This window comes from Acipenser ruthenus, chromosome 9 (genome assembly GCF_902713425.1).
Source record: "Acipenser ruthenus chromosome 9, fAciRut3.2 maternal haplotype, whole genome shotgun sequence".
Lineage (NCBI taxonomy): Eukaryota > Metazoa > Chordata > Actinopteri > Acipenseriformes > Acipenseridae > Acipenser > Acipenser ruthenus.
The window spans coordinates 34610664-34637032 of NC_081197.1; the positions used below are offsets into that span (position 1 = coordinate 34610664).

General features: G+C 36.0%; 1 protein-coding gene across 3 annotated transcripts in view; it reads left to right on the top strand.

The window, feature by feature from the left end:
• Positions 1 to 26369, top strand: part of LOC117405223 (interleukin-1 receptor accessory protein-like 1) — a 512848-nt gene that overhangs the window by 355979 nt on the left and 130500 nt on the right. For all 3 annotated transcript variants that reach the window (XM_034008100.3, XM_034008101.3, XM_059029879.1), the window contains one exon: positions 6764 to 6838. In XM_034008100.3, coding sequence (XP_033863991.1) covers positions 6764 to 6838 — 75 coding nt within the window. The remainder of the gene's footprint in view (positions 1 to 6763; positions 6839 to 26369) is intronic.

Genomic DNA, 26369 nt, shown 5'->3' on the forward strand with positions numbered 1-26369 from the left:
ATATATATATATATATATATATATATACTTTATAGCCGCTATTCTGTTTTGCTGGAGTTGTATGACTTTTTGTCTGATTTTTCTAACTGTGTACAGTATGACTATTTAACATTCCAAAGTACATGGGGGAAAATGACACTTTTAAACATTATGTTGAATGGGAAAGTGGACAGATATTGTCTTGTTGTTTTTACTTGTAATAAGGAAAAATCACAGGTGATATCTACAAACTTTGCGGTTACAAGGGTAAATGTGACAACTTGCTCCTAGGGTGCCGTATGTGGCAAGAGGTTGTTGCTAAAGTAAATGCAGTTTCTAATGCCACAGAACACCTGAGCAATTAAAAAATGAAAAAAGAAAAATAAGTGGAGACATCTCCATAGGAGAGAGACAAGAAATGTGGCAGATGTGACAGCTTCTGTCCAACAATACCCAGCCCCCCCCCCCCCCCCAAATAAATAAATAAATAATTAAATAAATAAATAAATAAATAAATAAACAAACAAACAAACAAACAGGAAGCGATCCCCCATATGAGAAGGAAAACATCCACTGAGGAACTCAATCTTTGCCAGTAGCAATATTCCTCAAGAGAGACCTCGACAGATGAAACAAGTCACTGGGATGCATCATTAAGTGATTGCCTAGGCTTGGTGGTTTTAAAATGAGATCAGTTTGAATAGGGAAGTATTCATAGCACAGGTTTTGTTGCAAAATTCAAACAGCTGTCATTGTAGTAGAGGGATACCAATTTGCGTGGCTGTCAACAGCTAAGGTGGCAGGACATTCCTATTATATTGTGTCAAACTGGGTCCCAATTCTAAAACTGTAAAAATAGGAATAAGACATTTAAAAAAGACATTTGGGTGTTACCATATGCATATACACAGCTAGTTCTAGAGTAAATCAAGATGTACTGTACAGCTGAGTAATAACATTGTCCTTATGCATATTTCGGGGGAGTGAAATTTGTATTTGTCCCGGTTCTGTCAAATACAGTTATCTTAAGTTAATGCGTCTGGTACAAATTAATGAATAAAAGAGATATAAGCAAGTTCATCATTTTGCGAATGACATTGGAAAGAAGGGAAACTAGTACAGATTAATGACAATGTAATAATAATGAGCCCTGTAAAACACAAATCATGTGTAGCACAGCTCAAATTTAATTAGAGATGTAATACATGGTAACAGCTTACATAAATAGACCCTTAACAAGGAATGGAGCTTGTAGCAGGGTGGTAGAAAGCCCTGCTGTTGAAATATATTATTTGGTTATTTTTAGAACGGGGTCTCCCCCTCCACCCCTGTGCAGTTTATTATTTTGTATTTCTTTTGTTTTATTGTATATTATGATTTAGTTATTGTATTTAAATGACGGTGAAAGCCGTGTGTTTTGGTGTATGATTTATTTCTAAAATTGCAAAAGGAGGCTGTGTGGTCCAGTCTGTGTAATTGGGAAGTGTGACAGGACAGCGTTACAGCTGCTGTTGTGCCACTTTATTAACAAAATAAACAAAACAAACACAGGAACAAATCAACTGGCACGAGCGCCAAAATAAAAGGTTCACACAAAACAATACAAAACATTCGCCTTCACTAGTTTTCAATCCAAAAGCACAGGTACTTTAATGTAGTTCCTGATGATTAATAGGAGGCTGTGTGGTCCAGTGGTTAAAGAAAAGGGCTTGTAACCAGGAGGTCCCCGGTTCAAATTCCACCTCAGCCACTGACTCATTGTGTGACCCTGAGCAAGTTACTTAACCTCCTTGTGCTCCGTCTTTCGGGTGAGACGTAGTTGTAAGTGACTCTGCAACTGATGCATAGTTCACACACCCTAGTAAGTTGCCTTGGATAAAGGCGTCTGCTAAATAATAATAATAATAATTTATATTTATTATTATGGTTATGTATTTAAATATGACGGCATAGCTGAATGTTTGTTTTTGTTTGGTAGTGTGGATGGGAAGCCCATCCACGGTAATTAAAAACCTCGTGCAGAAGGTGGCCATCTCCCGAATTAATTAAGTGATTAATTTGTTGCTAATCGGGAGATGGTCACCTGCATAAAAGCCTGCAGCTCTCTGCACTCGCATTTCTAATTTCCTGTCCATCCTCTAACTTAACTGTTGATTGAGGGATTATTGGTATTTTTACATAGTGGATGAAAAGTTACAGTAGGGAATGTCTAATAATGTACACATACATTATTTGCATGATGTGAGTACCGGTAACCCACAGCCCTTAAAGCCCCCAGGTCATGTGTAATAAGAGTAAATTGATTGAGGTGACACTTGTGATTATATATCCACCTGTTCCAACATGCTTTAGCATCTCAGGGTCTTTTTACCAAGGCCTTTGGTTTGTCACATTCTGCAATGGGCACCTGCTGCTTAACTGATGAATGGCGCTTCACAGAAAGTTGTAGATCAATTTTATACCGACCCTAAGCCACTGACTGCATTTAAGCAGGTAAAGATGGATAAGTGATGTCGGAAAGAGAAGCAGATTTTCATTAAATGCTGTATCCCCTGTGGACCCAGGTCAGAAGGTAACTGTTACACTAGTATGTAGATCACTTGGCCTTGGGCTTTTTTTATACTCATGTAACATACACTGTTTGGCTCTGTGGAACCACTTTGGTCTGAATGCTTAAGAATGTACAGTAGTTACCAAATGCCACAGAGAGAAGCAGCAAGAGAAAACAAAACATGTTTTGGTTATTTTACTAGAGAGATACAGCTACTTTATTAGTGTTCCTGAAGTGCTTATGCACCAGGACCTGTGTGTGGATAGTAAAGTATTTAAATATGATCTGCTTTCCATCTATATGGACAGATGGTCCTCTTACAAAGCCTCTTAATACATTACTTGCTTTATGCATAATGCATCTGGTACTAATGAATTCTAACTTTGAATTTATTTTCACTGCAGAGAACACTACAGAACTACACAGCTATGTTGTATTGCACTGAGATCAAAACCTACCCTTCTATCAGAAGTTTAGTTGGAATCCTTTACTAAACCTGTGATATTAAATGTACTGTACTGTGTGCTGTGCATCTCAAGTTAAAGCTCTGTGATTAGGACCCTATAGTACACTCAGAACTATGACCCATCCCTCTAAATGTGCAGTTCTATTTCTAATATAATGTCAACATCAATTTGGCCCCAGGAATAAAATGTTGCCAGTGAATGAGGACAAAGCATTTTTGTTCTCTATACTTATTGATTACAAACCTGAGATGATATATGGAGTACTGTGATGTATCCCTCCTGAAGTACCTATAACAAAATGCATGACAAAGGGGAATTCTGATCAAACTCTTGATTGCTGTCAAGAGGGCTTTTTAAATCCTTTGAGTAAACAGAACGGGATGAATAAGTGATTGGTTAATGTGTATTTTAAATGTTACAAGCTTTCTGATGGCTTTGACAAGTATACATGCAATGTTATCTGCACTGCACATGTAAATGACAACTATTCTGTTCACCAACCTAGTGAGTCCAGTATGTAACACTTGAAATGAAATGTATTTAATGAGCTAGGTTATCAAAGCTAATTACTCCAAAGCATGATATTTTCAGATAGTACAAACACATCCAATACAATTACCAAATCAGAAATAAACAACTCAGGCATTTACTTAAGTCCAGAGTTTGTTTTAGAATGGTAAATTGTGTTGTTTTTTCTTTCAGACAAAATGAAAAAACACTACCACCATTTTGGAGTAAATACTAGCCTTGAGAATCTAGCCCCATATGTCTTTATAACACGGAAGATTTGTGGTTTATTTCTGATTTTAATTATTGCTCCTGTTACAATATACCCACAGGTATTTCATATTGTTAATGTTAACTGTGTAGTCCTCAGTTAAAAGAAGTCCTGAAAGTGACTAAACTGGGATTTGAATGTTCATTTACTCAGTTTCAGCTCTAGACATTAGATTTAGATTATTCTGTTTATCTGTTATGAAAAAAGTTGCTTATGGTTTATGCTTTATCTATCTGTCTATCTATCTATCTATCTGTCTATCTATCTATCTATCTACACCTGTTTCATACCATAAAACCATGTTGTATTAATGGCATTTGACCAGCACATTTTTGGTATGTATGAAAAAAAAATCTTCTGCATACAAAAAAATGTACCTGAACTGTCAACATGTATTCGAGACATATCACTATTACATACTGGTAGTGGAAATGAACCATGTCCTGAGAGAGACCCAGGAGGGCAATTCTTTCAATTTTCATACTTTCAGAGGTAGTGATCCTCTTAACAGAACATGCCAAATATGAAACTTACTTGATACTGAAAATCCCCAACATACTTTCAAATATCTGAAACCATAGCACCTTCCAGCAGTTTTTAAATTAGTTTCAAGGCTTGTCTGACAAAAAGGGTTATATACCAAAAGTAATATGAGGTATAAGGTTTGCTGTTCATCTTTTTTAATTTTCTGTCTAAAAATGACCCTAAATCTTTAGAGAATTGCCTGTATGTTGCTGCCTTTCTGATTTCTCAATACCAGCGATATAGGTTTACTATTTTCAGATGGGCAGTATTAGGATCTGCTAATGTTTTAAACAAGCATGTCAGTGATGGCTGTAAATACAATATGAAATAGTATAGCATGATGACTTACAACCACATTGTGCACATGTAAATATGTTTGATATACATAAAGACAGACATATACTACAGATTCTAATAATAACATGCTAAAGAATATCAAAAACAGGGTTCATTACAATTCAAGCACTGCACGTATGTAAAAACGTATAGGGACATTCTGAAAGAATGACAACAGATTCTAATACTCTCATCAACTTGTGCCATAGAATGTAATTTTCAAGATTAATCGTAACTGGAAAGCAGTTCTCCAGATATATGTAAACATCATATATATAAACTTCATATATATATATATATATACAGACATGCTCAAATTTGTTGGTATCCCTCCACAAAAAACGAAGAATGCACAATTTTCTCTGAAATAACTTGAAACTGACAAAAGTAATTGGCATCCACCATTGTTTATTCCATATTTAATAGAAATCAGACTTTGCTTTTGATTTTTTATTCAACATAATATTGTAAATAAGAAAACAAATGAAAATGGCATGGACAAAAATGATGGGACTGCTAACCTAATATTTTGTTGCACAACCTTTCGAGGCAATCACTGCAATCAAACGTTTTCTGTAGCTCTCAATGAGACTTCTGCACCTGTTAATAGGTAGTCTGGCCCACTCTTCCTGAACAAACTGCTCCAGCTATCTCAGGTTTGATGGGTGCCTTCTCCAGACTGCAAGTTTCAGCTCTTTCCGTAGATGTTCGATAGGATTCAGATCAGGACTCATAGAAGGCCACTTCAGAATAGTCCAATGTTTTGTTCTTATCCATTCTTGGGTGCTTTTAGCTGTGTGTTTTGGGTCATTATCCTGTTGGAGGACCCATGACCTGCGACTGAGACAGAGCTTTCTGACACTGGGCAGTACGTTTCGCTCCAGAATGCCTTGATAGTCTTCAGATTTCATTGTGCTCTGCACAGATTCAAGGCACCCTGTGCCAGGCGCAGCAAAGCAGCCCCAAAACATAACCGAGCCTCCTCCATGTTTCACTGTAGGTATGGTGTTCTTTTCTTTGAAAGCTTCATTTTTTCATCTGTGAACATAGAGCTGATGTGACTTGCCAAAAAGCTCCAGTTTTGACTCATCTGTCCAAAGGACATTCTCCCAGAAGGATTGTGGCTTGTCAATATGCATTTTAGCAAATTCCAGTCTGGCTTTTTTATGTTTTTCAGTCAAAAGTGGAGTCCTCCTGGGTCTTCTTCCATGGAGCCCACTTTCGCTCAAAAAGCGACGGATGGTGCGATCAGAAACTGATGTACCTTCACCTTGGAGTTCAGCTTGTATCTCTTTGGCAGTTATCCTTGGTTCTTTTTCTACCATTCGCACTATCCTTCTGTTCAATCTGGGGTCGATTTTCCTCTTGCGGCCGCGCCCAGGGAGGTTGGCTACAGTTCCGTGGACCTTAAACTTCTTAATAATATTTGCAACTGTTGTCACAGGAACATCAAGCTGCTTGGGGATGGTCTTGTAGCCTTTACCTTTACCATGCTTGTCTATTATTTTCTTTCTGATCTCCTCAGACAACTCTCTCCTTTGCTTTCTCTAGTCCATGTTCAGTGTGGTGCACACAATAATACCAAACAGCACAGTGACTACTTTTCTCCATTTAAATAGGCTGAATGACTGATTACAAGATTGGAGACATGTGTGATACTAATTAAATAAACTAATTAGTTTGAAATATCACTATAATCCAATTATTTATTATCTTTTCTAAGGGGTACCAACAAATGTGTCCAGGCCATTTTAGAATATCTTTGTAGAATAAGCAATAATTCATCTCTTTTGACAGCTTCTTTGCTTTATTCTATGACATACCAAAGGCATGCAAGTATACATGATAAAATAGCTTTTAATTTCATCACTTTTCAGGAGGAATGAAGCATTATTTCAATGAGCTGTAAGGGTACCAACAAATTTGAGCACGTCTGTAAGTGTGACATAAAGACAGGCAGGCAAAGTGTGCTGTAGGAAAATTGATGTGTGCAAATCTCTAAGTGTAACATACTTTTATGACCATGCAGACATTGGGACATAATTACAGTGTTGATTGTCCTCTTAACATACTAAAAAAAACAGTAATCAACCACGTTTCCTGACATATTGACTCTTATCTTCACAGCACCCTTGACAGACAAGCCTCCCAAGGTCCTGTTTCCATCAGAAAACAGAATGAATGTTTTGGAGGTACAGATTGGTAAGTGCACTGCTTTCATTTATTCACATGCCATTATAACCACACACTTAGGTCTTATATTCGTATACTAGTTCATGTAGCTGGTAATACAAAATCTGAATTGTCAAATCATGGTAATATTAAATAATAAAGAAGTGACAACCAAGCTTTTAATATCATTTTTTAAACATTTATTATCACAAATATTATCACTGGTCCTCATTTTCTCATGCTGAAGGTAGTTTGGTTTATTGTATAATACTTTTATTTGGAATATGATAACTTTTCAAAGGTAATGCTGTAGAGGTAAAAGTTGCTTTTGCTTTTTGGTACCAAATCACTTCCTGCTTTGTACTGTAGCTCAATTGTGATCTTGCAGCAATCATGTTATGTGACCTACCACACAGGAAGGGAACAGATACCAGGAAGAAACAGTTAGAGTTGTATGTAATCTACAGTCGTACTTGAGAAATCCATATATCTTGAATAAAGTACAGTAATCCATCGCATATCCGCCTGTCACATATCCGCCCTAACCGTTTATACACCACGATCAAGCTCTCCTGCAACGTTAGTTTATTATTGAACAGAGAAGATTAGTTCAAAGATTGTAGATCCAACCAAAGTTTTCATACATCGCTGGTAGTGTCACGTGAGCTGTTCAGTGTGTTGATATGTAAATAAAGTCTCAACCTCCTGCCTGTCACTCAGCAGTGAATGCACGCACTCACACGGCTGCTCTGTCGCAAGCATTAATACCCTGTATCTTTCTAAACAAGGGATTTAAGGGAGCTCCCTAATAAAAGCTGAATCTCAAAAGAATAATTGTATGAATATAGTAATTGTTACAGCTGTGTATAATGGTATTTAAAACAGGATTCCTGTATCCACCCTTATTCACCCGGATTACTGAATATACAAAATCAAGAACCAAAATACCTTTAACATAAGAAAATGTGACACGTGAAAAAAATATATATATATATTGTTAATAAGAGGTAAACAAAATATACATTTTAAGCCTTAATTAGCATTCCTTTAATAATGTACTGGCGTTGCTTTTTCTTTATTATTAAGTACTTGAAGAATAAATGGATTTTAGTTGCTATTAATGTTTTTTTTTTGATAAAGCAGTATTGTAATAAAGCAAAAAAAGACTTACAGCAGTAAACATATACTGTAAATATGAAGAGATTTGAAGAGAAGAATGTTGAAGATGTATTGGTGAAATCTATGTGCAATAGAACACAATTCCATTTTTGTTGTGCTACAAATGCTTTGCAAAAGGTTCCTAAATGGGTACAACTGCTGTATAGCTCAACATATCCTCTAAGAATAACAGCAATAGGACTCAAATAATTCTGTTTGATTTGAAGCTTTTTACCCTTGAATGTATTTACATTTTAAACCGCTGATAATTTAAGTTTCAGTGGGATTGGATGACCTTGGATGCTTCAAATATTTGTCCATTTACTTGTTTCTTGGCACACATTGTGCGCACATGCTGTATTCATGTTATGAATGGTAAATAGGAGAAGGTACGTCTGTTACTAGGTGACCGATTGTTTGTTTGACCAACTGTATAATATACAAGATTGGCACCTTTTATTGAACGCTATCTTCAATCTTTCATGTTAGCTTTTGCTCCAGATGTGTACTCTGTATACTGACTGATCTGGTCAGGCATGAATGGCAGCTTTCAATGGCGGAAGAATTTGTCTTTTGAGGGTAGTTGATTCACTTCTTCTGATGTGATGCTTGACATCTCCAGTTCTAATGAGCCAGTGGCTGTGAAACCCATATGGCAAGACTGTTGATTTGACTAGATGAGCTACAGTAGTATGCATAATCAGTAGGTACAGAATTCTGTATCTGCAAACCCTTTTATAACCTTTTACATTAGAACACTGTTCTGTAAAACAATGTTATAGTCAGATTTGAAGCAGTAAACCTGGATTAGCCCATATTAAAATACTTGTACAGTAATTGGGAAATTATATTAAAAAATGTATATATTATTTTATATATATACAGTGCTCACCCTTTATAACGCTATAGTGGGGAGGCATAGTTACAAGACCGTGCTATTTGTGTTCCGCCTTATAACGAGCATAAAAGGGCTACTGTAATGGCATTATGGAGCAAATGGGAGCCACGCCCCTACCGTGTTATAACCGATTATACATACATACATACACACACACACAGGGTGATTAGAAAGTAAGTGACATCAATGATATGGTGCATTGATATGGTAAACTTACTTTCTAATCACCCTGTATATATGCCTTAAGGTCCACCCATCGTATAGCTTCTGGGCTCTGTTTCAGAGTTCGACGATGCTATGCTAGGGGGCATCAAGATCATCTGAAATGACGCTCATAAATCGTTTTCCCAAATGCATGTAAGTATCGGTGGAACATAAAGGTCTTGTTGGTGACTAAGTGTGACAGCTTAAGATCTAAATGTTTTATGAATGTATATCAACAAACCAAAAACCAAAAGGCTCCACTCTTCTGTCTGAAGTGATTTTTAAAATAGTGGCATTATTAAACAATTCACAGCCAAAGCAAAATTGCGAAATAATGAATTTGACATTGTTTAAATTACTCACACAAATAACCCAACTGGGGTTATTTATCTCAGACACAAACAGTGGTGCATAATTTAAGGCCATAATTAAAGTTAGATCCAGGGGGAATGAATGCTTAAGTTTCTGAATAATTCTGAAATGGAGTGCTAATTGAGTTTGCTTTTTAAGGTGGTTGAAAAGTCATCGTCAATCTTTAATTGTATTTATGCAAAACACAATTCAAGATCTCTTAAATGTACTTCTATCACTAGAAGACACATATTTATGTAGTTTATTTTGTTAATTCTGTCAATATCAATAACTATATATTGTTAAATGCATTCAGTATGTTCCATATCACAAAAAAAATTAGAAATATGCAATACAATGAAAGTTTGGCGTTCCACTTAGAAATACAGACCTTAGGGGCATGGCTCTTTTTGAAAGGTGGGAAGACCCTCTTGGTGTTCTTTGTGTGATGCATGGCATTAAGCTTTAGCTCATTGAAATGACATATCTGATGGTCCCCACTGTATGCTGTACATAGAGACACAGAGTTGCTATATGATCCACAAAGAATAAGTGTTGAGGGTATTGTGGCAACTTGAGAAACACTGAGTTACTAGTTCACATTGTTGGGGTGGTAAAATACTGGGACTGTTACTTTAATACAAGGATGAGAAATGTGTAGTAGTGACTTAAACAACCACATTTAACAAAAAAGGACTTTCGTAGTGCGTACTTAATTTCTTAATAAATTCCTTGCAATGCTTTCTTAGTCACCAGAAAGAAAATTAATGAACAGCTGTGCCCACATGGTGTAATTTTCAATTCGGTCATTTCATCTGCAAATTACTTGGCACGCAATGAGATGGCTTGAAGAGATACAGTTCCATGGCAGGGATTAATTCTAATTAGCATTTTTGTATCTGTGCTTGCTAATTTGTTTGAGTTACATAAAAATCAGCAAAGTTTCATGAGGTTCACTAGTGGACATGTTTATTGAAAGCTGCATGCTTGGCTGAAGATGGTGGTAAAAACAACATAGCTCTTGTGCCATTTGGTCTGAAATAAAATGTTAGGCATTGTAGGAAAGTAAGCAAGAGCAATGCAAAGCAATGTATAACAAGGGGCTGGTGGTCTGATCTATACGTCAACTACTGTACAACTACTGTGCTGCATCTGAAAAAATAAAATAAAAATATATTAGCAAAATAGTAGTTCTGGGACTGTAGTTCATGGGACAGGAGCAAGGGCTACGTGGAGGAAGAACGTCAGGAATTGAGAATAGGAGAGAAGTGCTATGTGACTTGGCTCGCAGAGAGCCGCCCTTGTGGAGGTGAGACAGAACCAATTGGCTGTGAAGCACCTGTTACTTCCCCCCAAGGGGAACCTAGAGGAAACATTGAAGAGAGTTAGGATAATATTGGCCGGGGGTCCCCTCTGGCTCGCGGAGAACCTTTCTGACAGAGGACGAAGCCGGCGCGGCTGGGCCTCTAAGGTTGAGAAGCTTCACTTGTTCCCAGAGGGACCATTGCAAAGGTGGAGCATCATTAAGAGAAAGGGAGGATGGAGGACATGAAAAATGCAAGACAGAGAGTAAGGGCATGGCTTTTCTGTAGTAACTTGTGAAATCCTTGACTTTTATATGCCTTGCAGATTTCAAAGAGTTATTTAGTAGCATAGTATCTGCAGTATCTTTAAAGGTTTCAAAGCTTTTTTTTTCTTGTCGAGGCAGCTTGCTGAAATATAATCATGTTCTCAGGGGAATAATGTGTTGCATTTCATATATTATTTTTTTAAATAAATACATTCCTAGACATGAGCATACAGAAATATTCACTCACAGCTTCTGTTGTTTTAAAATAGTCAGCCCTATGACTGAGATGTAAAAAATTTTATTACCTGAAATAGGAAGAACCTTACCAAGGATGGCCACTGGCTGGAACCCCGTACAATATGTGAATCTGTGCCATCCCGATACTCTTTAAAGCCACTTAACACTGGAAATAAATGATACTACTCCTTAACTTCTTCAAACATAGGTTAATATGTACAGTGTGATTCTGTTTCTTTTAATGGAAGAGTGTCTTCTCCTGCACACCTTGTCCGTCATCCAGTTTATATAAAATAACAGGAATATTAAGATGTTTTTTTCCCATTCCTTTACATGCGCAATCAGAAAAAAAGGAAATAAATCTAAAAAAATTGTGTCAAGACAATGTAGTTTATCAGGTGTACCTTACATAGGAGGTAGCTGTGCTACTGTTGCAAATTACAGCTGTTGCTAAATATGGTTTCTGTGGGTTTTTTTTAAAATATTATGTTGTGGTTTTATACTGATTTCTGTGTTTGTATATAAAGATATTTGGGATCTGTTTTGCCCTTGTAATCAGCACTAGCAATATTATCCCTTTTCTTGTGTTGAATATAATTTGGTTTTGTTTTATACTGCTAGTTGGAATATGTATACATATTGTATCAAAGACAACACTATCGATGAAAAGGTTTTTGCTACTTGGTGGTACTGTACCTGATCCCTTCATTACTGACTCAATTTGTTTGATTCATTCACTTTAGTGAATCAATTCAACAGATTTGTTCGTTTGATTCACTGATTCACTAATGTGAAATAAATACATCTTGCTGAATTACTTGGTTATAAAAATTTGTTTGAACGGAAAATTCTGGCAGCTAGGGCCATTTAAGTTACGACTGTTCACTTGGTGGGACACAGTGTAAAAAATATATACATATATATACATCGTAATTTACGTGAACATTTCTATATAAATTGTATGTAGGCCAATATACTCAAATATACTACTTTACACAAAACACATTAACTAGAAGCAGTTTTCCTAGAATTGACAAAATAACTCAATATTACAAATGTAATATAATGGAGGAAATAGAGTATTTTACTTTCAATGGAAATCTCAAACAGTAAAAAAAAAAAATGTCAGAGTATAAGTCTCAATATTTTACTTATATTCCAAAATATATAATCCTTTTAACAGCATTGAAAAAAAAGTGACAAGCTGTGAAAATATAAAATAGTAAACAGTACCACTTTGAAATAATAATTTGGCTAACGATTTTGGAACGTTCTGTGTTCTGCCTCCACGTTTCGCTTCCGTGACATCTCCAGTTACTTTTTCACTACTGATTTTAAATTTTACACAAAGAAAAATAAATAGTTTAAACAAGACATCAGACAAAGAATACATGTTAAAATTAAAAGGTAAACAGTGCAGTTTCACTTTACGTTGCCTCTGCCTGTCCCCTGCTGAGTGCTGTGTCTGTTGATCGCTCATTTTCGGTTAATGTAAGCCACCTCCACCTTCACAATAAGCTACTGACCAAAAGATACTGCTGGGGCTTTTGATATCAGAGTGGTCACGGGTAAGTCTTTGATATTATCGTGCACATTAAATTAATGCTCACAATACATGTAATGTGCAGGGTATGGTATGTAAATTAGCCAAATACTGTGCACGTAAATTAATGTGTTTTGTTAGTAAATGGGGCAGTAAATTTAGATTTATTGCGCACGTTAGGCTCACTACTTTACATGTGTGCTAACTCCAAATTTAGTGCCCTTTTGTAAATGAGGCCCATTATTTACAGGCAGCATCTGCCCTGCTACAGTAAGTTAAGTGCTAAAAATGTCTCTATACTATACATTTTGGGCCAGTTGTTAAGAAAAAAAATATATAAATCCTCTGCAAATTTGAGAGGTTCTACTGCTTGAGAAAAAAAAAGAGACCAAGTGCTTTTTATTATTTTTATTTTTTTTAGTAAAAATTTGAACAGGTGGTTAAATCTAAAATCCCAATTTATTTTTTTTTTTTTAAATTAGGAAAATAAAACATTTTGCTAGAAAGTTGAATGTAGAAACAGTACTTTTAAGCGTTGTAAGGCACTTTTTTTATTTAAAAAGCAAAGTTAAATCAGAATAAGATGAAAAGAAAATTATTATAAATTATAAAATTACAACATAGATTACGCATTACCTTAGGGTAGGATTGTTCAATAAATAAAGTAAGCAGATTGTCTAGAGGCATAGTTTGAATGAATGTGCTTAAATGAACAGTTTGTTCACTCAAGTTTTTGACATCTTTGCTAATGTGTAGTGTTTGTTGGGAGGGTTTTCTTCCATTTTTGGAAGTTTGATTAAATAGCACCAGTAACACAGGTCATGTGGTGTTGCTGTATTTTTAATGGAGTCTACCCCTAAATGGATTATTATTTTCAGCACTGGGAAATGCAACTCAAGTTTTATACCTTCTTTCCAAAATGTGCTCTCAACCACCAGCAGTACTTTAAACACTGTTATGGTTGAGCCAGACACGTAGCCACAGAATGAGACGTCAGGACCCACTAGAAACTGACATTTCCTGTATACACTTCTCATGGGCACAGAATACAGTGTTCTTCATATACTGCCATTTTCTGTTTAGCAATCAGACAGCTTTTAACATTGACACTAGTTTATTTATGTATTTATTTGTATTCTGTAAGTGACTTAATACTGACTACCCATCTGTTAACTGCATCTCTATAGAGGGTTGGTAGAAGCGTTTGAGCACATAGATAAGCATACATTGAATTACGGGTACTTTAATCTTTTTGCTTTTTTTAAATTGCTGTACGCATACGTGCCTGTACTATTGTCCAGCAACAATTAAGAAAGAAAAAAGGTGTAGTGTAGTGTCATGTATAATTGTATCAAAATGATATATAAAACAGATTTTCTAATGGACACAAAGATCATACGTATTGCATGAGCGTCTGTAGGAGCCTGCACCCTGCAGTGTAGATGAGGTAGTGCACACGATGGCAGTACACCAGGCTGTAGCTGCTCATACAAAACAGCCTGGCTGTTTTGCACAGTGTTTAAGAACTTGACCGGTATGCGCAGGGTACCAGGTTTTCACACACCTCTACCTGTGCATTGAGTTGCATTTATTATACATGTGAGAGAACATGACAACTGTGATGATTCAAAAATAACTCTAAGGACTGTAATCATTTTGAAATCAGTGCAATAAAAATTTATTGTGGCCCAAAGTCAATCCCAGAGTTTACGTTTTACATGAAAGACAACAAAGTGCTGAAATGAAAACAATTAGCTGGATTTCTACATAGTTAATATTGTCTGTTCCTTCATGAAATGATCATTTCAGCTTCAGAAGTACATGTAAATCACATCTGTGGATGGAACTACAGCAGTACATCAGTACAGTCCACTGTAGGTTGATCTGAGGTTCAGAGCCACATGATTTATGGTCATATTTGCCACTAGTCATACAGTTAGATTATTATACAGTAGTTGCAGTTAGAATTGTGAGCTACAAGGGGAGCTTTCCCCTGCCAAATGTGATTAAAGTCCATCTTGAAAGAACCCTTATGCTGAAGAGGAGGTCTTGGTTTAAAACTGGGGAACTGAAGTCTGGCTGTTTTTAAAATCCCTTGAGAAAGTATTTCAGATTACAGAAGGAAGGTAGCAAACTAATATATTTTAATACAGGAACTGGTAAACAGTGTGTCATGCATATATAAATAAGAAACAAGAAATATTACATCATAACTGTGACTTTATTTAACTTCCCTTTACATGATGCTTTTCAACACAAAAATATTATTGAAGTGATTTTGTCGAAAATGTAGAGTTTGTTTTCTAAGCCACCTAAAGCCAAGATTGTAAATCATTTTGTCATATTCAGTTGGCCAAAAGCATTTTGGGTAATATTAGATTGTTTAACTTGTCACTGGGGCAGGCCGTTGGTTTGCCTGTTGTTTGGCAGCCGTTTTATGACTGTAACATTTGAGTCTAGGCTCGGGACATAGCCACTACATAAGGCCTTGGCTGGGGTTGCGGCGAAATAAAGCTAAATGTTTAACTGCATGAATCTTTTCCATTAATCACGTTGTTGACAGAGAGGGTCTATACAGTGATGAATTGCTTTACATCTGAGAAACACAGTGCTAATACATGAAGCCTTTGCCGTATACAGAGACAATAGAAACGACACAAAAAAGAAACATCCCAGAGCTGCTTTGCATAAAGGAAAGAACTAGTCAGTTGTTTTTTTCACCAAATGTTTTAATTATTTTGCAGAAAGTATCCTGGCTAATATTTAAGTACTAACAAACCTTTAAACATCAAACTGACCACCGAACAAATTATTCCAACTATTCCTAGACAATACTTTAAATAGTAATTCCGAGCAGCTTTGTCATTAGTGTGTAGGGCCACCATGGGCAGCCAGGATAACAATGTCTCAACATGACAAATCAGCACAGCTCTTAAATTGTTCTGAAGGGAAATCTTTAGCAAAATAAGGTCACCAGAATGTTGGTAACTTGTACAGCACCTGCCAACAGAGGATCTACTATCAGTCTGTCAGAATGTCATTCCCATTGGTATTGAATCTGCAACAGGGAGGTGCAGCTTCTGTAATGTATAGGTGAGGGACATCCCATTTACACACATCACAGGTATTTCTCATTTTCTTTTGTCCAGCTATATACCATATTCAGCAACGTGTATTTATTTATTTAAATCCATGTTAAATCTTGCAGCAAATAATTTGTTTACAAAAGCTGAACGACACACTGCTACCATATTGGCTTAATCAGCCTCTTCCTAATTATACCCTGCCCAGCTACCAATTATCACCACCCAATTATCATCAACTGGCATTTCCTTGGCACAAGGTCGTTAAAAATGATACACATAGTAATCTAAGAGACTCTTTTTTTGTTTGTTTTTTTATGCAATAAAAGTACAGGGTAGTAATTTAAGTATGTAAATGTTAGTCCCTGATAATAGGAGTTCTAGTCAAATGCTTGATCATCAGTAATAGAACCACAGCTGCATGCCTTGCACTAAAACACACCAAAAAAAATCAAATACCAGGACCCTCTTGTGAAAAATATGTGCTTATTTATAAAAACAACAATACAAATCCATACATGTAAAGTTTAACCAATTTTTCATTCATTACTTACGGACAACTGCAGTTAATAAGGATTTGAAATATTAAGTTATCTTATGACAGCTTTTTAAAAGAACAAATCTTGTGATATATCACGTCACCGTAACCCCTGCATATACTGACAGCTTTATTGTATACAATGTATCACTTAATATACATGATAACCTGTAAACATTTAGTTATAGCATACATTTTCTTTAGTTTACATAATGTTTAATGTCAAAATGGTACTTTTTTAAATAAATAATAAAACTTTAAAATTAGGATATTTTCATGCATTTTTTCAGGCACCTTGCCAATAGGATAGGTCATAAATTACAGTTATTGTAGGTTTCATAAACCCAGTAATTGTAGACAAATTTCCACAGTATATTTCCTATACCTTTCTAAAGTTCCTTTTACACAATGCTTCCTGTGCTGTCTGGTTAGATGAAGTTAAGTGTTTTGCTCTATTATCAACACATCTTTTAAAAAGAAAAGTGTTCAGTTTGTACTGGATGCAGCTTCAAAGAATACATAAATAAAATAAAATATACACTTCTCCGTTGTCAAAAACCCCTAATTATCTTATCACCTATTGGTTTCACACAAATTTTCAATACTGGATTCCTCATTCACTCGGGCACTTTGTATTATTGTATAGTCAGAGGCTTGATTCAGTAAAGATCTTCATCCTCAAACTAGACCAGATTTTGTTTAGTTTTTTTTACATTACTTTCTTACTTTGAAGAACATCGAAAAGGTAAATACGCTTCAATACTTCATTTTTTCCTTACAACAACAAAATAATTGGAAACATAGTTAATTTCAAAAGGAATATAATTATATGGCTTTTAAATGACTTCGAGATCGCTATGAAAGTGAGCTTGTAAGTATTTTCAAATCTGCCTACAACCCCAAATAAAAATTTACCACAGTATGTGTTTTTGCAGTTTTGCCATGCTTTTCCTATGGTTATACTAGGCATTTACCATAGTTTGCCATGTTTTTTATGCTTTATTTACAATGTGTACCTGTGCTTTACCATGCTTTCACTATGCTTAATTACAATTTGCTATGCTCTTACTACAGTAAACTTTTATAAGGGCCTGCTAATAACTACTAAAGCATTTCAGCCTTCACCTTTACATTTTAATTGTTATCAAAACTCCTCGTGTCATTTGATTTTCTTAGTTAGGTTCAATGTTATACACAGGGAATACAATTTCCAGTTAATAGCTTTTTGGGATAACTATGTCTAAGTTTTAACTTCAGGCACCCTAATCAAAAGAGTGCTCTTTTTTTTTCCCAAAAATAATTACGTTATAATCTGTACAAGTATGCTTTGCCCTTTTCACAGTCTGGTGAACATTTTATGCTAAAAAAAAAGTAAACAAGAAGGCACACAAGCTAATTCTGGATTTTGTTTTAAATGTCACATTACTAGAAGCACACAGTGCATGCCAGGTTTCAGATTAAAGCTGGAAATCAATATCATATTATTTCTCTCAATTAGACTATGATTACTCTCCTCATGTCTCCTCTTTATCTTTCTCCAGCTTGCTCTGCAGAGAATGAGCAAAACATTAATTTAAAATCCAGAGGCTGAATGCCATATTAATATGTTTTACTTCAGTTATTACAGTTGAAAGTGGATAAGAAAATGTACATAGTCACCAACGTTTAATTTACTTGCACAGCAAGACATCAATACAAATTATGTCTACCACATCTAGACAGTTTTTTACACAATGGAGTTAATATATATATATATATATATATATATATATATATATATATATATATATATATATATATATATACACTACTGGTCAAAAGTTTTATAACACCCCCATTTTTCCAGTTTTTATTGAAATTTAAGCAGTTCAAGTCCAGTGAATAACCTGAAATGGTACAAAGGTAAGCGGTAAACTGCCACAGGTTAAAAAAAAAAGTTTAGGTTACCAAAAACTGAAGAATAATGTACATTTCAGAGTTGTACAAAAAGGCATTTTTCAGGGAACAAGTAAAGGGTTAACAACTTACAGCTGTTCTGCAGCAATGGAAGTAAATTAAGCCTTGAAAGTTGATGCTAACAATTCCTACAGGTGTCCCAACTTTTGTTGATTACTTACAAACCCTCTGTCTGTATAAAAGCAGTGTTGGAACAGACTGTGTTACTACACCCTCTTAAGCATTATTTGGACAGTATTGTACTGCAGGAAGTAGTATATTGCTCTCATAATGGCGAGAAAAAGGCAATTAACAAAGGAAGACAGACAGACCATTATAACCCTTAAAAGTGTAGGTCTTTCCTTTAGAAAAATTGCAAAGAAAGCCAAGGTGTCAGTGAGTACAGTTTTCTACACCATCAAAAGGCACTTGGAAACTGGAGGAAACTCTGACAGGAAGAGGTCTGGCAGACCCAAAGCCACTACAGAATCAGAAGACAAGTTTCTGAGAGTCAACAGCTTGCATGATAGGCGGCTCACAGGACAACAGCTTCAAGCACAGCTTAACACTGGTCGAAGTAAGCAAGTCTCAGTTTCAACTGTGAAGAGAAGACTTCGAGCTGCAGGTTTGACAGGTCGAGTGGCAGTAAGAAAGCCATTGCTAAGATGGCAAAATAAGAAAAAGAGGCTTGCCTGAGCCATGAAGCACCGCCAGTGGACTACTGAAGACTGGAAGAAGGTCTTATGGACCGATGAATCAAAATTTTAAATCTTCGGTTCATCACGCAGGGTTTTTGTACGCCGTCCATGGTTCCTCTGTGTATGACACCAACTGTCAAACATGGAGGAGGAAGCGTGATGGTCTGGGGCTCTTTTGCTGGATCCAGAGTCGGCGACTTGCACAGAGTGACTGGCACCCTGAACCAAAACTGCTACCACAGCATTTTGCAGCGCCATGCAGTACCCTCTGGTATACGCCTAGTTGGTCAGGGGTTCATCCTATAGCAAGATAATGACCCAAAACATACCTCCAGGCTATGTCAGAACTACCTTAGAAGAAAAGAACAAGACGGTAGGCTTCAAATCATGGCATGGCCAGCACAGTCTCCAGACTTAAACCCCATCGAGCTGGTTTGGGATGAACTGGACAGAAGGGTGAAAGCAAAGCAACCTACAAGTGCAACACATTTGTGGGAACTTCTGCAACAGTGTTGGGAAGAACTTTCCGAACAATATTTGATTTCCATTGTAGAAAGAATGCCACGAGTGTGTTCGGCTGTTATATCTGCAAAAGGTGGCTACTTTGATGAGTTAAAAATTTAGATTAAATTTTGTTAAACAAAACGATTCCATGATTTCTTTTTCATCTCCAATTGTTTATTTGTTCTATGCTTTAATTTCAGAGTACATTGAGACATTAAACTGCGTAAATTTCAATAAAAACTGGAAAAATGGAGGTGTTCTAAAACTTTTGACCGGTAGTGTATATATATATGTAAAATGATGGTTTGGTTAAATTGCCTAGTAGACGTAATGAGAAAAAGAGTAATTTAGATGAAATTTGAGTTGATATTTTGGTAGAAAATAGTGCTCAACAGTACAATATAATAACATTAGAAGCCTTTGTCAGCCCCAAAAACAGACATACTTTTTGTTACTAATACTGCTAAAAATACAAATGCAGTATAATCAAGTTTATTTTATATTAAAATTCAACAAACCCTATACATACCAATCATTGTCAGTCTCGTAGGCAAAAAAACACCACAAACTGAAGTATTATTTAACCATTTAACCATGAAGTATATTTATCCATTGATTGGTGTTTAGGTACCAGACGCTGATTGCATGCTGCATGAGATATGCACATGCGTAAGTGGTTCATTGCATTACGCTATTATTAATGTATTTTTAAAATGTGAACTTTTGGTTTTATAAAACATCAAAACACATCTCAAAATAATGCAAAATTTGGCATGACACCGTACTTAATACTTTATAGGTGTCATGAGTCAGTATTTACACACAGAACAGCTGAAGATTCAGTTACTTCAGGATTGGCTAGAAAGTCTGTGTGCAGTGAAGTATAGAAATATTTCAGTTTTGAGGTGGCTGATGATAGAATAGTAAAACAGTATACCAAGGCCTTGTTTTTCTCCACTAAGTTATTGCTTTTCATATATAAATATCTGTCAATGTCTCTATATGTATATATGTTTGATATTGCAATTGTGTTATTATATTTCTGTGTTTTGGAAGACTTAGATATTATCGATATTGATATCAAAATGTGTGCACAATATCGATATACAATTTTCATAGAATTTCCCACCACTAGTGTTAATACATTTATAATATATTTTTGCATGTCACACAGTGCCCTAAGGTGGACACGTTTTGTAACTGCAACAAGGATCTCAAAGTCAAAATTGCATTTTATGTGCACATGTTTGGTAAATTTATTGGGCAGGTTTATTGTCTGACAAAAACATGAGATTTGGAGTAAAGAGCTTTGAGAATCTAGCCCAATATCTTCCACTTTACATGACCTGATACCATCTATTAATATGCTTGATGATTTATCTGCCAAAGTCATATGGATAATTGCCATATTTCTTCCAGGTTTAAGGAAGGCTTCAATTAGACAATGATTTGTTTTTTAAAAAGCTAGCAACTGCACTGCACATGCCAAGTGTCTAGTATGTATGTCTGTTTCCACGCCCCTTCCTGTTTTACTACTGTATGCCCAGTATTTCCTTTGTCACAATAATGCTCTTGAATCTTAATACTTTGAATACATTCAGGTGGTGCAGCTCCATTGTGTCATTTTTTTGGTTTTCAGAATGTTGGAAGTAATGTACCCATTTAAGTTGGAAAAGGTGATGTGTGGGTGAGTTCATGCTATGTGTGGGTGAGTTCATGCTATTTTCAGTCAGCATCCGATATGAACAAAAAGTTGGCATATATTCAAAGTGCCAACATATGATTTGATAAAGACTGGCAACATCTATTTCCAAAGAATGTGCTCCTTCAAGGGGAAACATGTTTACTCATTTCCTCCTTTTACTACAATGTTCACTGGCCTTAATCTTTTTTAATAAAATGAATGAATTAGTTGTTATATCTGTAGTGATTCTTGCAAGTTTTTTCAACAACTCAACAACAGTTTGAATGATGCACATTTAACTGAAGGCACAAGATAGTTTGCCATTTAAGTAGGAATAATTACCATATGGAAGAAGTTAACCATGATTGGTCAACATTGACAAGGACAAGAATTATCGCCATACTGTATGTGAGCTTAATAGAATCTAAAGAAAAATGTTGACCTGTGCTTTATGATGATTTCTGTGACTTTAAATAGGCAAACATATAATGTGTGTCTTGTATTGCACATATGAAGATGAAACAGAAATGATGAAATATTTTATCTGAAAAGTAAAATATGTGTAGGTCATTTTACTAAGAGACACATATCTGTAACATCACACCATACTTTTAGAAGTTACAATTAAATCTGAATACAACTCCAAGTGGCTCACTTCAAATTCAGAATCAGTATATTAAAAAAAGGGTTACCTTCAGCAAACTCATTTTCCAAACCTCAAGTAACCTTGAAAACTACCAGATTTTCATTGCACATACAATCAACAGAAAACATCCACATTAATTTCAGTATCATTTTCAAAGTGACTGCCTGAAAATTCTTTTAATCCATAACAAATGTGTAGAAGTACAGCTTTTAATGATAATACATTGTATACTAGCACTTGAATTAAAACCAGCGTTTACAACATAACTTTGCTCTCATGAATGTATAGTACAAGAAGCACGTACCATCAATATTAAGTGAGGGCATTTTCCCTTCTGATATGATACGATAATGCATACTTCAGGCTAAATCACATTAGCAACTTGAATTATGTTCTAGTTTTCCCTAGTTAGTTTGGAGGACTTTTGACATTAAACATTTATGGTGGAATGTAAATTAGCTCAGATCTTATTTTAAAAACACAGTTCATACATATAACATAAGGCACAGTGAGTGATTTCTGTGTTGGAGTTTTAAAAATCTGGAATACCATTTGAATAACAGAGAAAAAAAAAGCCTAAAAAACACAGACTGGATAGCTTTCTAGAGCTGTCTTCTTAAATTGATTTGCATGTGAACACAGGTACCCGTGTTTGCTATACAACTTCTAAGTGCTAAATCCTCCTAAGGTGTTCTGTTTCATCATATGCAGTTTACTCTAGGTATAATGCACCATAATCTTTGTGTGCAATCTTTGCATGCATTATAATTCACATTTAAAACTGACCCTGTGCAGAAAAAAAGAAAAACATATTTGAAACATTTTTCAAGCCAAATTCAAAAATGAATCACCTAATTTTATACCTGGTAGTCCAATGAGAGCCAATCACATTTGTACTGCAGAAGTTAAGCTTCTTGTGGGGGCACAAACAAATATCCCACTGCTCTTGCAAGACTGTTGGTTCTTCCAATTGCTTTAAGACATGATATTGCTTCATAAATCACATGTGAACAGACAGCACTACCAACAGTGCAGAATCTGACAAGCTGTTGATAGATGCATTAGGAGCAGGTTTTAACCCTCAACCTTCTGGTCCTAACGAGAACATGAATACCTACTGAGCCACCTCTAAAAGCCACCAACACTTATCAGGCTTTCTCTTTTGACCGATGCCTTGTTTCCTGCAGGTGTATCCAGGACTATGATTTAATCTAAATGTCTGACACTGTGCTAAAGTATAAACCCATACACCATTTTACTGAACCAGTTCTGAGGACCTTTGATCAGCTTCCAATGAATTTTAGATTATTATGCCTTTTTTAAAATATAAAGTCATGAACTGACTTGGACTTAGTTACCTCTGTGAAATATTTCTGTGTGTGCCCCAGGCTGCTGATGGAGTTCTTCAAAAGCCAGTTGTCAAAAGACTTTCAGGAATCTAAATTTGTCTTTAATTATATATTACCAAACCTACTCAAGTTGTCTTAGTGTTACAGTATAACCAGGCTTCTGCATTTAAAATTGAAGACAGCAAATACAAATAGTTTGATTAAACTAAATATTATTATTGTATGAATCATATATACTGAGCATCAAAAGAAATGTATCACTTATATTTTAGCATCAAAAGAAACTTATCACTTATATTTGGATAAAATTCACTAAATATGCTCGAAAAACTCTATTTTAGAGCAGGTGCAGTGACTTTTTATTGTGCTGATTAACAATTGACATTTTACTGTCTAAAGTTATGGGGAGACAGGGGGATACTGTGAAAGTCACAGGCTAGTAGTGTGTGTGTGGCCACTGTTGGAAGCAATACAAGCAGTACCTCTGTGACGCATGCTTTGCACCAGGTTTCGGATGTTGTCTTGTGGAATCCTGGCCCATTCCTCTTGTAGTGCCTGGATAAGCATCTGCCTGTTCAGTGGTCTCCGAGCCCTAGAAGCCACACGTCTCCCAGTTCGTGGCCTGTCATTGACAGAGTGTGTCTGGTTATACCGCCTCGCCAGGTGTGAAATTGCTGGCTGTGAGCACCCAAGACGGCGAGCCACAGTACGCTGCCCTAGTCCAGCCTCCAACATGCTGATTGCACAAAGGCGCTGCTGTCTTGACAGACGTGGCATATTGGTGTTTTTCTGTGATTTTCACAGCCTTTTTGAATTGCACTCTAGTTGTATCTATTCAGTTGGTTGGGGGCAGAAGAATGGAGACCCACTTGTTATTTTAGCTGTTAACTTAAAGTTAAGTTCAGATTTAATTATAATGAAATAAACATATACCATTTAATTAATACAAGGGAGGGTATTGATGTAAGAGACAGTTTGTTTGAATTTGTGGAAACTTGGAGGACACTAATCATTATCAGCGACTCTGCCAAAAGCTTTCTTTGCAGGATCTCTTGAGTAACAGAAGAGGTTCAATGGTATTTTTTGCAAACACAAGCACTTCTGTCTTTATGTTTTCCGGAAACTGTATTTTCAGATTAGTAACTGGTTTATTAACGTCTGTTCTCCTAGCTAGGGAGGGCATTGGATTCTTTAGTTATCCTCATGTAATTATCTTTTATTGTATAGCACAGTAACATCTGGCATATGCAGAAGACAGGAAGATTACAGACTTCCTAAGGAGAAGAGCTGTGCTTCCCCTGCAATTGATTTTAATAATAAAGGTGATTGACTGTGTTCTGCAGTCATTAGATGCAAATAATTTCCAAACAATGAAGATGCTGGCTTTCCCATGGAAATAACCAAACCGAATCCACAGAGACACATCTCAGAGCCAACTAGAAAACACTGTGGGACTGATGTAAGGATAAATGCAAAGTGATTTAAGACTGCAAAACACCCATATTGGGGCCATAATCAGAGTTTTGCACTTGCGAACCGTATTTAGCTGCCATAACGTGGGACTAGCGGCTACTAAAAATGCAGCGTATGTAAAGAATGGTTTTCATCTGCCGTTCTGCACCTGCTATCAAATGATCACTTTGCCATCATTAATCCATTTAAATTATATTGAAATGTATTCAAATGAAGGAAAGGGCATGGAATTGGAATACTAAGCGGGTGCAAACATTATAATGTTTGGGATGCCGGAGGATGCGGTGGTAAGGCGTTATCGTCTTTCTCCGCTGGTCATCCTAGACCTAATAGCTGAATTTCACTTTTTCATCACCTGGTTGACTGTCCTCCTGGTAACACCGACAGCATTGACTTTCTCCACTGTAAAGAACTATATGGCCTCTTTGGTAGCATATGTTGGCTGAAGCTTTTCCAAATCACTCAGTTTCATGCTGAGTGACTTCAGCCATAATGACTTTCAGCTCCTCCTCAGAAAACTTTACTGCCCTTGCTCTGACATATTTTTTTGTTTGGTTTGATTTTAATGCTCCACTGATCTCATACAGCGCCTACTGCTCTCTGTACTCCTAACTAACCTCACCTCTGAGCTGTAAATGCGGCCAATAAATATCCCGATGCACAGGCAGCGCTTATTGCGACCCTCATTATCATGATTGCAGCTCATTATTTGTGTGTGTTGAGTAATTTGCCTTGCTCTTAAGCTAGCATAGGCCGCAGTGCAAAATTATTGCCTGGCCACTAGGCAATTAGAATTTTGCAGCCGCAATTGTTTGCGCTATGCCTATACTTACATCAGCCCCTGTGTGCCTCTTTTCTCTACTGAATCTATTTTGTTTTCTTTTATCATAAGAAGCAGATTTCATACATCAGTAACACTGTAAAATCCATGGCATTGCACATTTTAAACATAGAGTAGCCATAAATTAATAGTTTACTGTGTGATTACGTTCAGCACAAATTGGCTGCTGTAATTTATGGACTGCTGGGCTTCCTTCCACCTGTCTCTAGATTGCATATATTCAAAAATATGTTCTGCGGCCTGCACAAAAAAAGTGATTTGATCATAATGGCCAACCAAGGTTTATTCTTTAGCCATTAGCCACAGCACAATATATTCTATATATTTGCTATTCTATACAAGGGCTTTCTATCTTCCTTTCTGAACTTATCAATTAGGATTTGATTTTAATTAAAATGCCCATAATGTATTTATTTTCATTTGCCCTCCTAGTTTATACCATTTTGTTGTGAGATTAGCATTTCCATTCTGCCATGTGTTGAACACTTTTGACTAAGTAACCTAACATTCTTTCCCTTTTTATTTGCCTTGGTACATTGGTGAGATGCAGTTAGATTGGAGTACATCCTGTTACAAGTTTACCATAGTAAAAGCACAGCAAAGTGTAATAAAGCATAACGAAAGCCTGATAAAGCATACTGTATGTAAGTATTGTAAACCCAAAGAGGTATGGTAAGCATAGAGAAAACTATGATATAGTCATAAAAAAACATGGGAAAATCATGGGGAAAACTGCATAATGAATACATTACTGTTTAGAAAGGAATGAAACCCAATGGCTCTTTTCAAGTTATTCCTGCTCTGTTTCAGTCCCATTTGTTTTGAACATGACACACTGTGGCAAAGTGG